The sequence below is a fragment of the Sprattus sprattus genome (genome assembly GCF_963457725.1).
Source record: "Sprattus sprattus genome assembly, chromosome: 5".
Taxonomy (NCBI): domain Eukaryota; kingdom Metazoa; phylum Chordata; class Actinopteri; order Clupeiformes; family Clupeidae; genus Sprattus; species Sprattus sprattus.
The window spans coordinates 30407934-30420754 of NC_137924.1; the positions used below are offsets into that span (position 1 = coordinate 30407934).

Below are 12821 nucleotides of genomic sequence, written 5' to 3' on the forward strand. Positions count from 1 at the left end.
ATACGCGGAGATGGCTAGATCTGATAGGAGAAGAGAACTCCAACTAAGAATTATGGAGCTTGACTTTAAATTGGCTCGGGCAGAAGTTAGGCACCAAAGACGAAGAAGGGTAAATGTTAATCAACTGTTTCCATAAAGTGGGCCAGCATGATGTATTGTTTCCTCACGAGAATGTATATCTAATGCACGGTCATATACATTTGGTCATGTAATGTTATTTATTTCTGTTTTTTAGATGCTTCGATACTTTCATGCACGTCGCTCTCCCGTGTCTGTTTGGATCCGAAACAGAGCAAGACAAGTGACACGAAACGGAACATGATGACCAGCAGGGATCATAAAAAGCGATTCTGTATGTGATGGTTGTTAACCTTACCTGGCAGGATTATGATCCTTAAGTAAGGACCGCACACCTAGCCTGGCTGGATGTGGCATCACCGCTTTGCTCTACTGTTGCGACCAGTGAAGAGCTGTTCCTTTGTTGCGGACAACGACGGATATCTTGTGATGTAACATAAGGCCAGTGGAGAAGGGTGCTACCCCAAGCATTTGTGGTCAGTGCTAAATTGTACACAATTACCCTATAAAGGAGTAACGACTGGAATATGACCAGAGAGAGAGAGCCAAGGGACTGGTCTTTTGGGAAATGTTTTCACCTGATTACTGCTGGCGCCAATTCTATGGATGGTACAGTTTACTACTGGTCAACATTGTGGATACTGGTGAATAAAGGGACACTCGCCAGAAATACTGGTTACTATGGTCACCGTGTCTGTGTTTATTTATCCAGCCTGTCCTTCCCAAAGCTGTATTTTTAATGTTTTCTTTGACATTGGTCAATGGGAGAGTGAGTGCCTCAGCGTTGATATGGTACAACACGGAATGATGTACAACCACGCCACTGTGGTTTGATATCTTTGTCACTGTGTGTTAATAAACATAACCACTTTAACCTGTCCTTGCCTGCCCTTTTTATCCACATGCAAACCATTCACTAAAATCTCCAATGCCTGAACCAAAAAAGCAAACAAACAAAAACCTACAATACAACATCCCTTATAGGATTCACAGGACTGTACATACTCCAGTACAAGGCAAACTGCAAAATCCATTGTATTTTATAAAAAAAAGCAACAACTATGCCTAAATAACTCCAATATCTGTACATGTAAAATATACCCTAGATCAGTATACAAAGGCACAAGCAGTCCTTTTTCTGTTCCTCTAGTCGAGTGGTGGGGACACAGGACTGTCTCTCTTGTCCAGGACCTGGACGAGCCGGTTGAGGACGGCCAGAAAGCCCTGTTGAAAAGCTTCCTGCTGCCGCCTCGCTTCGGCTACTTCCTCCCGTCGGAGGGCGAACTCCCTCTCGCGTGCTTCGGCCTCCTGGACGTCGTGCGCCAAAAGCATTTGGAAGCAGCGTTCCCGCTGGTCGAGCTCCTGCCTCAGGACATCCATGTGGGCCTCCTCCATCTCCCGCATCGTGTCCAGGAAGACAGAGTCCCTCGTCTCCATCTCCCTCATCGCTTCTAGTAAATCAGACTCCCTTTTTCTTTTTCCTGGGAAGAGAGGCATATCCGTTTTCCTCCTGCATTTAATCCCACCCCCCCCCCCCTTAATTATTTGCGTTTAATGTTAAACAACGAAAACAACTGGGGTGGCAAATTAGCACACTGTGAAAATTCAGCTTTGTAGAAGTCAACTCAATCCAAAAGCAAGCTGAAAGACAGACAGGGATCTACAGTTTCACATACCTTTGATCTGATCCGGTGATGGTGATATAAGGCCGAGAGAGGGTAAGACAGGACAAGGGGAAGGAGAGATAGGATCACAGCAGCCGGAGGTCCCTGGCGAATCAATCAAGCGGGCGTCTATGAGGTGAATGGGTTTAGTGTGCTCATCTGAAAAACATCACGCCAACCCAGATTAATATTTGGAATAACTGCACTGAAACCTCAAAAGGTGCAGGGAAAAGTAACTTTTTTACAAAAAATAACTGCTTTAAGTTATCCTTGCTTGTCCTTTTCATCTACACACAAACCCTTTACTAGAAGAATAAAATATGTATTTATAAAATCTCCAATGCCAGAACAAAAAAAGCAAACCAACATATTTATTTGCCTTAAATGTTAAACAACGAAAAACAACTGGGGTGGCAAATTATGCACACCTCGAAAATTCAATTCAATTAAATCCAATAGCGAGCTGAAAGACAGACATGGATCTATAGTTTCACATACCTTTGACTGTAGACTGACCTGTTGACACTGAACAAAACAATACAACATGAGTTTGTCATGAAATAGCAAATCCTGTCATTTCTCTATGTTCACAAACATTATTTTTTTTTACTTTCTCTGCACTAATTCATATATGTTTCCATAGTAAAGATTCATTGCTTAATGCAAAATGCATTGCCTAATTCCCTTGTATGAACTGTGACTCCATGAAATCTTTGAGACTCATCCATGATGTACTTATATTAATGTTCAGTATAGTTATTTGCTGTTGTGTTTTTTTTAAGTAGACCACAATTAATTACCTTCCACAGATGATTCTTGTTCATTATTACTGTTGGATCTGCTTTCGTCATCACTCATAACCTCCAACAACAAAGTCTCATGATGGTTTGTGCCCGACACGTGTACATATTCAGGCCTGTGGCTCAGGATTTCATCAAAGGCATCAAACCATCGAGGCTTGCCTGGACGTTTGATGGGATCTCCGATGTTCTCCTGCTCTTTAATTCTTCTGTAATCCTGTTTCATTTTCTTTATCTTTTCCCGGCAATGCTTTGAGGTGTGGTAGATGCCCAGCTCAGCTAAGCGCATTGAAATATTCTGGTACACCTTTTCGTTGCGCCGCCATATTCCAAACTCCCTCTGGATCTCATTCTCAGCGTAGATGTTGAGTAAGGATTGCACCTCTCTGTGTGTCCATTTGTCTGCCCTCACTTGAGCCTTTGTCTCATGGTGATCTGAAACAAAATCCCACCATTCATGGTGACAAAACAGATTAAAATGATATAAAATTGCATTTAACAGTTTATTTATTTATAATTATAGAATAATAATTAAATATTTGTATTATAAGTTCATAATTCTGAGCTGGTAAGGAGTTGCCCTGTGTTGCACTTCACCACTTTTACAAAACACTTAAAATGGAAAGCCATCACTCTTGGTATTCGAACCCAAGTCTCATTGCAATTACTAGCTATCAGAACAGACAATAAAGTTATTTAAATTACTGACATCAGAATTATGAATTTATGAAACAAAATTATGAAACAATGTTTCAGTCATTTTACACAAAACATACATGGGGAGGGCAGGGTGGGGATATAATTGGTAATTGAAATACCTAATCCATCATCAGGGAATGGGTGTGATGTTCTGTGTGGACCGACTGTTAAATGCAAAAAACATAAATCAATAAAAATAAGAATAACTGTACTTTGCTTCCAGATTGTTGCACACATAATATATTAAGAAAGGCTGCATACGGAGGTCGCACGACTGTAGACACTAACAGCAAAATTATTTCATCCCGTTGATACAGGAGGTGGGTCAAAATTAAACATTATACCTCCATGATCAGCACTGAAACAGTTTTCATACATTTAAAGTGGGGTAGAAAAAACATCTGTCATTCGCATGACCATAGGCAATTATATCAAAAGTAAAATAAAAAAGTGACAAATTGTTGCATAGTGTTGCTTTAAGATAAAGCTGTGTACACCTCGGATCAAGGGGGTACCTCCAAGAACCAGAACCAGAGACTGTTTAGAGGATCTTTGCCAGAACCGTCTGGGATACGCGCGGAGCAGGGCATGCATAGCTGAAGCTATTACACTACCGACGCCTAGCTGGTTAGCCAACTGCTACGCTAGCTTTTGTGAAATAGCTTTCTACTTTAGACAGCATTTGAGATATTTATACATCGCAAGAAATAGGACTTTGTCGCCAAGTACCTGCGGAACTTACCTTCTGCAGATGAAATATCTAAATCAAGACTGTTGGTCATGGTAACGTTATCCGATATGGCATTCCACGCCTTATCATCAACTGGAACTACATCTTCCAAATGTGCAGGTCTGTTGCCCAGAATCAAGTCAAGGGAATGAAACCACTTGCTGGTTCGTCTATTTGAGCCGCCACTTTGCTGGCTAATTTCCTTAGCTTTTTTGTAATCTTGTTTCAGTTTTTTAATTTTTTCTCTGCATTGCTTTGGAGTATGGTATATCCCCCGCTGAGCTAAACGCAAGGAAATGATCTGATATACCTCAGTGTTCCGACGTGAACCCTGAATGCCATCCTCTGAATAGATATTGAGGAATGCTTCTACCTCACTGTCTTGCCATCGTTCCACAGCTTTTGATGCGATTTCGTTCTCCATATTACTAGCTTGGTCTATATCTTGAAACTTTTCGAAGAACCGTAAGAGTTCCGGAACTAATGTATCCAAAACCGGAACTACACAGTTCCAATTCGCGCGTTCCCCTTTTTGGCAGGTCCGGCTGACGTCAGACTGTGGCCACTCACTGAAGTGGCACTAAAGCAATAGAGATATCATGCAATATCATTAAATTTACAGTGACATGTATTTTTTTTTAGCAGATGCTTTTATCTAAAGCTACTTGCAGTACTGATATACATTTTAATAGTAACCTATGTGTGATCTGTAATAGCATTTGAAACATCATGTGTTTTTATGTTCACAGTAGCTTTTCTATCCATGAAAATATCTGTAAATGTACACATACTGTTCCCCCCAATCTGTAGCAACGGGAGAGAGCAGTCACTTTCATTAGGTTCATTAGTTTAGCAGTAAGAGTGCATGCTTAACCATAGTGGCAGTGCTCCCGTCACATAGTCCTGTAGTATAAATGGCCTCCCACCAGCACTTCACTGTCAGTGACTGAAATGTTAGTCTGAAACGCCCTTAGGGTGAAACTGATGTGTTTCAAGGTGGCTGATATTAGTGTAAAGAATCTAGCGTAAAATCTGAGAATTGTATCGCAGTTGAAATAGCAAAATACCATTCAAGTTGTAGACATGATTGAATTAGGCGCTTTCAATCCCATATGGCTTTGGAGCTCCCGAAAAGTTGCACGCTCCCTGGGTGGTGAGCTTATAATGGGTGGGCATGTAAGTACCCAAAGGTGCCTCCTAATTACATTTCCCCCAAACAGACCCACAGAGACTGCTGAGCCTCAAAACAACAGTAATCTCCTAAAGAGTGCTGCCTACTGAGAACCATCTGCTTGGCCTTGTTAAGCATGTGTCTAGTCTCATCTTAATTCACGGCACTGTTTGTTCCAAGAGAATTAGTTTAAAACTAAAGCAAATTCATATATTGTATTGACCAAAACCAAAAAAAGATTAATAAACATGCATAATGTTGTATCTGATTGCCAAGTTAAATCCAAGACATATGGCAGAGGCTAACCACAAACTGAGGACTGTCACATTTCCACTTAATTTGACAAAAGATGGAGATAAACAAGATTTTATTGTCACACACTGAGTGAACGGTGCATCAATGAATCAAGTACATCAATGAATAATAATAATAATAATAAAATATAAAAAGAAGGGAGTTGAAAACATGTTGTACCTTATTGACAATTTGATGTATGGGTTAAGACACCAGCACCTGGACAACATCATGCAAATGGTAAAAACATTCTGTTTTGTGATACAGTATCGCTCATACTCAGAATATTTAAAAGAATTGCTTATAAAACTGCAAAAGCATCTCAATACCCACAAAAGTGGCTGAGAAAATATCAAGAGGGCAGATTCTGTAAAAGTCATAACAAAGCACAGCTGTTCCTTTTCAAAAGTTTAGACATCTTGTTATCAGATCGGTCAGCTTATCCTTGTTTAAGGTTCAAAAATTACATACTGAGACACTATGACAAATAACTGTAATCTGTAATAAATAAATAAAATAAATATATTTATAAAAGTTTAGAAATACCGGTAAAAAAAATGAAACGTGCACTTCATTATAAACAACACGTGTCACTCTTTCATGAATATGTTTGTGATATCAATCTTTGATCTCAATCAGGTCAAATAAACATTAAAATAAATAAATGTACCAGCCATTGTATTGCACTTCTTGGGAAAACATCTTGTTTGGATTGCATGAAATAGCTTTTATGTCCTTTTTTTAAGTACAACATCAACCTGGTTGACAATTTATCAATCTTATGTGGCCCAGTTAGGAACATTTACTGTGTCCTCCAATGCTTGTCATTAGTAATCCCTCTGTATAACCATTGAGAAATATGGTATCCTGTTTAATCTCTACACATTAGAAATAGATGTTTATAAAAACACAGTGCACTGTAGAGTTTGTGTTAATACTGCACACATCATATAATTAAAATAAATCACCAGGTTAGCTCACAAAGTGTTAATGCAAAACAGGTTCTTTTTAAAATGTTGTTGTTGTAAGCCATGTGAGGTTACTATATGTCCACCACATGACATGGAGGAAAGAAAAAACATTAAAACAAAGAAACTGTCCTGCAGACTTCAAACAGCAACCTTAACATCCCTGCATGATGTAACACGTACCCACACTGCACATCGTTGAAGTATAACAGTATGCACTCAGGATGACCTCAGTCATGATCTGTTGCTGTCGTTGAAATCCCCCACACAGCTTGAAGACATCTTGATAATAATCAGCAGGGTCCAAAGTTGTTACTGCCTTGTGAACGTTACAGTGTGCATGCACATGGTGTCATCTCAGCTAGTTGGGCAAAAGAGAAATAGCAATGATTTAGGAAAAATATAGACACCATTTTGCACAATCCTGACATCGTAGTGTATTTATACAACGTAGCAGTTGCTCCAATCCATATGGATCATCAATCATATCATAGCAGAAAGCCCCCTGCCCATACCCCCAACTTCTAAAGGGAGGACATCCATCCATCACGAGAGCTTTTCTCTGCAGAGTATTTTTTAGTATTTTGACCATGCAGTGTTACCATATGTTGCCATTTCATGTCATAGAAAAAAACATTTAGTTTTTTTAAGAAATACACAAAGAGACGGTCTTGCACAATGACAATAAAATGGCTTTGTTTGTCTGCATCTGTTAAGAGCATCCATCCATCCACTCCACATCCTTCAGCCTAAACGCAGTTTGTCTGCATATTTTCACAAAGGGTTTACCCTTGCAAGGTGTCAGTATTCATGTGATATGCTCCACATAAGGTGGAAATTGTTGAATAAAAAAAAATTAAAACAGAGATATTGTCTTGGAGAGGTCTGCATTGATGCATTGATTGACCAAATTGGTGTGCAGCATCTATGGTGTAGAAGCAGAATGTTCTTTAAACCTTAAAGGCACAGTCCATGATTCTGTTGAATGGTTGTTGAGCTCAATGGCCAATTGCATTACAGCTCTCTCTGGCTAGGTCCAGTTTTTTTGAGTGCACACAAAGAAAAGCCTAGAGGTCCTTTTTAAAAATAAAAAAATTAAATATTTTGGTTTAAAAATGGGGACTGCCCGCTTTTCAACCCTGGCTCCTCAGACAGACGACGTTTGCACGTTCTCCCCTGGAGCTTTCCCTTGGAGGCTGTCCGAGAGTGTGTCGGAGTCGAGCAGCTCCACGATGCTGTAGGGCGAGCACTCCTCCATGCCCAGTTTCCCACAGGCCCAACCGCAGAAGCCCTTCTCCAGGTCCCTGACGGCCTGCCACCACTCGCCGAACGCCCAGGACACCTGCACCACGGCCGAGTAGACGGCCAGGGACACCGACACGGCCATGATCAGCATTGGGTAGAAGATTATGAGGAAGGGGCAGATGGTGATCTTGTGCCAGAACGTTCGCTCTTCGTTGTACACCAGGAACACGTTGTACCAGGTGAGCGTGCCGAAGTAGAAGGAGGTGATGAAGGACAGGAGGAAGACCACGGGTGCGCAGGACAGGCTCCACAGCACCACGTGCGGGCCCTGGCACACGCCCAGCCCGCAGGAGTGGCACGAACGCCCATCCCGCTCGCAATCAGCGTCCAGACGCTCCCTGGACTTGGCGATGCCGCGGAGCTCCTTATCCGTCAGGGTCATGTGGATGTCTACCATCTGACCTTTCTTCTTGCCCCTAGTGATGGTGCCCGTCAGTGTCACATACCGGCTGTCTGGGGGCAGACTCCATTCTGCCACTGCAAGACACAGGGGGAAATTAGCTTATTTAATAATAAATAATAATAATAATGAATTTTATTTATATAGCACACTTTAACAAATTAGCTAATATGCACTTATTCATGCTGCTGCCGCTTTCAACTCAGAAGGTGTTAATTTACATAGAGACAAAATCATCATGAAACACTAGGAGATATTTTACCTGTATAGTTGTTGTGCAGTAAATTTAGACTGTATATTTAAGTTTACAGTGGTGAAATAGGCTGCTAGAAGAATGGTCAGGAGTAGTTTAGCCATTAAGCTCTGGTTTGCTTCTCATAGTACTTCTTAAACTGCACCACAGTTTCAGCTGGACTGTATTCGACTCCTCGGGGGCATTTACCAGTTCACTGCAACTGCAGTTCATCAACTGTAACTATAGAAAACTATAACTGTGACTGTAATGAGTCACACATCATTATGTTTAGGGAATGTTCTTTCATTCTGATTCAAATGAAACAACAGCATGTCAAAGAAGGACCGCGAAGATGGACTTACCTTCACGTGTGGGGGTCGTCAGAAACTTGGCCCCCTCCTCAGAGCCCCGGTCCTGGGCCTCCTCTCCCCCCTGCTCCTCCCCTGGTGCTCTCTCCACGTCCGACCGGTACACGATGAAGGACTCCGGCCGTGGCTCCTTCCTCCTCTTCTTCCTCCTTTTGTTGACGCCAGAGCTGGTGGAGCTTGGCTCCACATCCTCCACCTGACTCACGGAACCCTCCGACCGGAGAGAAGCCAAGTTCGGGCTCTCTGACCCCGGCTGACCATCCTGCTCCATCTTGCCTCTGCCTATTCAGACCTTGCTAAACCTGAGGCCTGATATATGTAAGCCTGTTTGAGGGTCTCTTGGTTACTCTGCTGCTTGACTTGAGAGAGTGCTTTGTCTTCAGGCTACAGAGGATTTTTTGTTTCACACATGGAATACCTGGAAGAGAGTAAATATGAATAATAACCCATATGGATTTTTTTTTTTTTAATCAAAAAAGAAAATGAGGAGATTCCATACAAGGCTTCAGGTAAGTCCACATCCCAAACTGTTATGATGAATTAAATATTTATTACTTGTGTTGGAAAATGCATGAATTTGCACTTCTCCACATGAAACGCTTTTATCGACGACTCATATTCGCACTACCATCAAAGTCAGTATCTTCAATATATTTTTGCATAGGCCTTCATTAATTATGCCATCGTTACCGCCTCGTGTCCAGATTACAAATTAACACATTTTAAATATGATATACGCTGAGAGTTAGCCCATATCCGTCGTCACTTTATGCACAGGGAACCCCCATGGTGTGACAATGACTGGGAACAAGGCAATTCTATGCATTGTTATTTGCCGACACCCTTTTCCGTCTTCATCTCGCGAACTAAAAGCGAGCTTTTGGTCGTAGCAGCGAGTGAATTAAATGAAACAATTTTTTTTTAATGATGACGAATGGCAAGAGCTTAATGAACGCATGTAATGCTAGCCATGTATTGTTCGCTAAAATTGCGACCCGGAACGACAGATTAACGGTGGGAATGTTTTCCTTTCTCAGCTGATCCTTTCATTTTAATCACACCCATCCACTGCTCTATGGCATGCCGGTTGTATCTGCACAGAAACATTACACCCAACGGATATAAAAATGCTTACCTTATTCTCAATCCGTGCAAAAAACAGTATGTTTGCTATGGTAGCATACCAATTGCGATCCTGATTGTTTTATTCCATAATGTTGCCTGCTGACGCGTGTCCCACAAAAAGCGGCCATACAGATGCGCTTATACACTGCCCACTGCCCAGTGTCATTTACCCCGCCCATTAATTCCCCAACCTCTGTCCTATCCAATCAGACAAGGATATGGACCAGCCATTTAACATTCTGTGTAGGCTAATCCAAAACGAGGTTAGAAGCCCCCCCCAGCCCCCCCCCCCCCTCCTCTCTCGGGCCTTTTGGAAGACACAACGAAGGACTGTAGCCAGCTGTCACTTGCATATTTCTTGTTTCGAGGCATTAAGCGGCCCCTGCGCAAGAAATACGCAAAGACTGTAGACTGTAACATATGATTTTCATTTCTGCTCTGCCTGTCTGCAAACTGGCGCTGGCCTATTATTAAGACACAGATAATATATGAATATAATATATAGCCTGAGAACAAAATACATATACTACCATAGATTTGGCCTGGAAGAGCGTAGTGATTATGATGGTCAAATTGCTTAAAAGTACCCTTAGGATAGGATTCATTAATAACAAAGAGGGTTCTCTGGAATTGTGCAATGCATTAAATATACCACTAGGAATCCCCACCGTCCAGTTTTATAGCTTGTGCAACTCACTAGTAGTCACAGATGCAGATGATATCTGTGTCAACCCTCACAGTCGTCTAGTGATGTTCCCCTAAGGATTATCTACTCCGCCAGTGCCAGTGCCAGTGCCAGTGCCAGTGCCAGTGCCAGTGCCAGTGCCAGTTCCTTGGTTGTCCTCTGAAAGGATCCCTTAAAGGTTCTGCCAAGGGCCTTTTTAGAGGAGCTCCTTCCTCTCAATTAGCAGCTGACATACAGCATAGAACCGCAAGTTCCTAGAGTGTTTTGCAACTCATCAAGTACCATCACTTCAAGGAAGACATAAACAGAATGAAGAAACAGTTCGTGTTTGGTCTAAGCAGTGGCAGTCATTTGTTCTGTGCCAAACTTGAAGGAATGATCTGAGTTGAACAAAATCACAGGATGATCCGGATCATATCTCAATTGTTTCATTCAAATAATCGTAGTTATCATAATTATATTTGAATGGCTTGTGTTATGGCTGCACCTGTCTTTGAGGAGTCTGTTGCCATTGAGCCTGTTGGTGGTGTTGATGATAAACCGTTTCTCCAGGGTGAAGTTTGTGAGCCTGGCACTCTCAATCACAAACACAATGTCCAGAGTGCCGCACTGCTACTTGCAATCAAAACAACAAAAACAATACCCTGATTAATCTAACAGACCACAGGTGGAAGATACATAATCAAAATAAGTAGAATTATAATCTAAATGCTCTAAGGCTTATCAGCTGCATAACATAACTTATGCACAGCTGTGTGAGCAGAGTTAAGTGTCCCTCTCCATCTTCACCTAAGGTTTCCCTCAGTCTTCAAAGCAGTGAAATGTAATAAAACACTTTAAAATAAGAACATGTAATAGTTAATAGCACCTCATTTAGCCGCAAGAACCAATGAACAGAAAATGACTAATGAAGATTAGATTGCAAACATTAAATCTAACAGACTGCAGGTGGAAGATTCATAATCAAGATAGAATTATAATCACAATTCTCTAAAGGCATAAACTGCATAGCATACCTTGTGTACAGCGGTGTGAGCAGAGTTCAGTGTCTCTCCATCTCCAGGAAAGTTTTTCATCCCTACCTGGTGTTATGCCAAAACTGGTCTTTTTGCTCCTCGTATACGCACCCAAAGAAATATATGGGTATGCACTGCAAAAGGGCCTGGATATATTTAACCTTGGGCTTAGACAACTAAACAATACAATGAGTACATTACGACGTATACTTTAGACCAGGCCTGGGCATCGCTAAAGATTACATGATAATTAGATTTTTTTTTTTTTTTTGCACAGTTCTGAAAACATTAAATATTTAATATAGGTGGCCAATCACGATCTCGGAGACTTTCCCTGTCGATCTCCCAAAAATAAAAAATAAAAAAAGTAATTTTCGAACTGTTTTCTTACGGACTTCGGGAGACCATATTCAGAAAATATCTCTGACCACAGCTGAAGTGTTCTCAGGGGGATTCTTAAATTGAACTTGAAATTGAAAAAGGTGCCAGATTTGCAAGTGTGAGAGCGCCGAAGTTGCGTAGTGGCCGCGAGCGGTATTGCAGACAGATAGAGATTTCAAATTGGATATGAAGATGAACTCTGACACATAGTTTCAGCGTTAAACTAATAAAATAATTGCTGTCTGTGGTTCTTTATGGGCTGTGGAAATAATTTAGAAAAATTATAGTTTGAGATATTTGATAATTGATATAATTGAGAACCCCTGGTTAAATGTGTTCTTGGTCACATCAGTTTGAAAGCTGGACCAAAGTGTTTGATTTAATTAAATTACAACTAGGCCTAATACAAATTTAAGCTGTAAGTGCAGTTTGGAGTATGGACAGTCTTTTTCTCTCAACGCCTCAATAGGTAGATCTTGCCTTCACCAAGGCAAAGGTTGGTGATCTTGGGCCTAAAAAGTTTGGGGACCACTGAATAGGCATTTAAAGTCAAAAAGGCAACAAACCTGGGACACTTTTCTTTACACAGTTACACAGTTCAGTGACTTGTTGTCTTGTTTATTTCGGCTACAAAGATGATGTGATGTCTTTAGAAAGCTAAGAAAATCCTTGTTTCAATAGTATATGAAACTCAAAATGCCCTTTGTTATTAATGTGACTTAAAATGAGTCAAATATTTCACATTTTGTTTATCATTTTGGAAATTCAATTTGAATAAATGATACATCACATTTGAATTGACAAATAATAACATACACTCTTACCAGTGGTCAAAACAATGCCATTTACTGCTTTTTATATAGAAATAAAATGTATATTATGCATAATTGAGTTCGGCATTT

At 40.9% G+C, this 12821-nt stretch overlaps 2 protein-coding genes across 2 annotated transcripts; both read right to left on the bottom strand.

Annotated features, from left to right (window-relative positions):
* Nucleotides 1-1746: 1746 nt before the first annotated feature.
* On the bottom strand, nt 1747-4398 carry LOC308366123 (zinc finger and SCAN domain-containing protein 20-like; the record flags this gene model as incomplete). Its single annotated transcript, XM_080839759.1, has 4 exons — nt 3984-4398; nt 3361-3405; nt 2543-2977; nt 1747-1901 (listed from the first exon to the last, which is right to left on the bottom strand). The coding sequence occupies exons 1-4, from the start codon at nt 4393-4395 to the stop codon at nt 1747-1749; spliced, it is 1047 nt and encodes a 348-aa protein (XP_080695885.1). The 5' UTR covers nt 4396-4398.
* A 3153-nt stretch (nt 4399-7551) lies between these two features.
* On the bottom strand, nt 7552-8983 carry tmem169b (transmembrane protein 169b; the record flags this gene model as incomplete). Its single annotated transcript, XM_080838593.1, has 2 exons — nt 7552-8180; nt 8707-8983. 2 exons carry the CDS (start codon nt 8981-8983, stop codon nt 7552-7554), a joined length of 906 nt encoding a protein of 301 aa, XP_080694719.1.
* Between the last annotated feature and the right edge of the window lie 3838 nt (nt 8984-12821).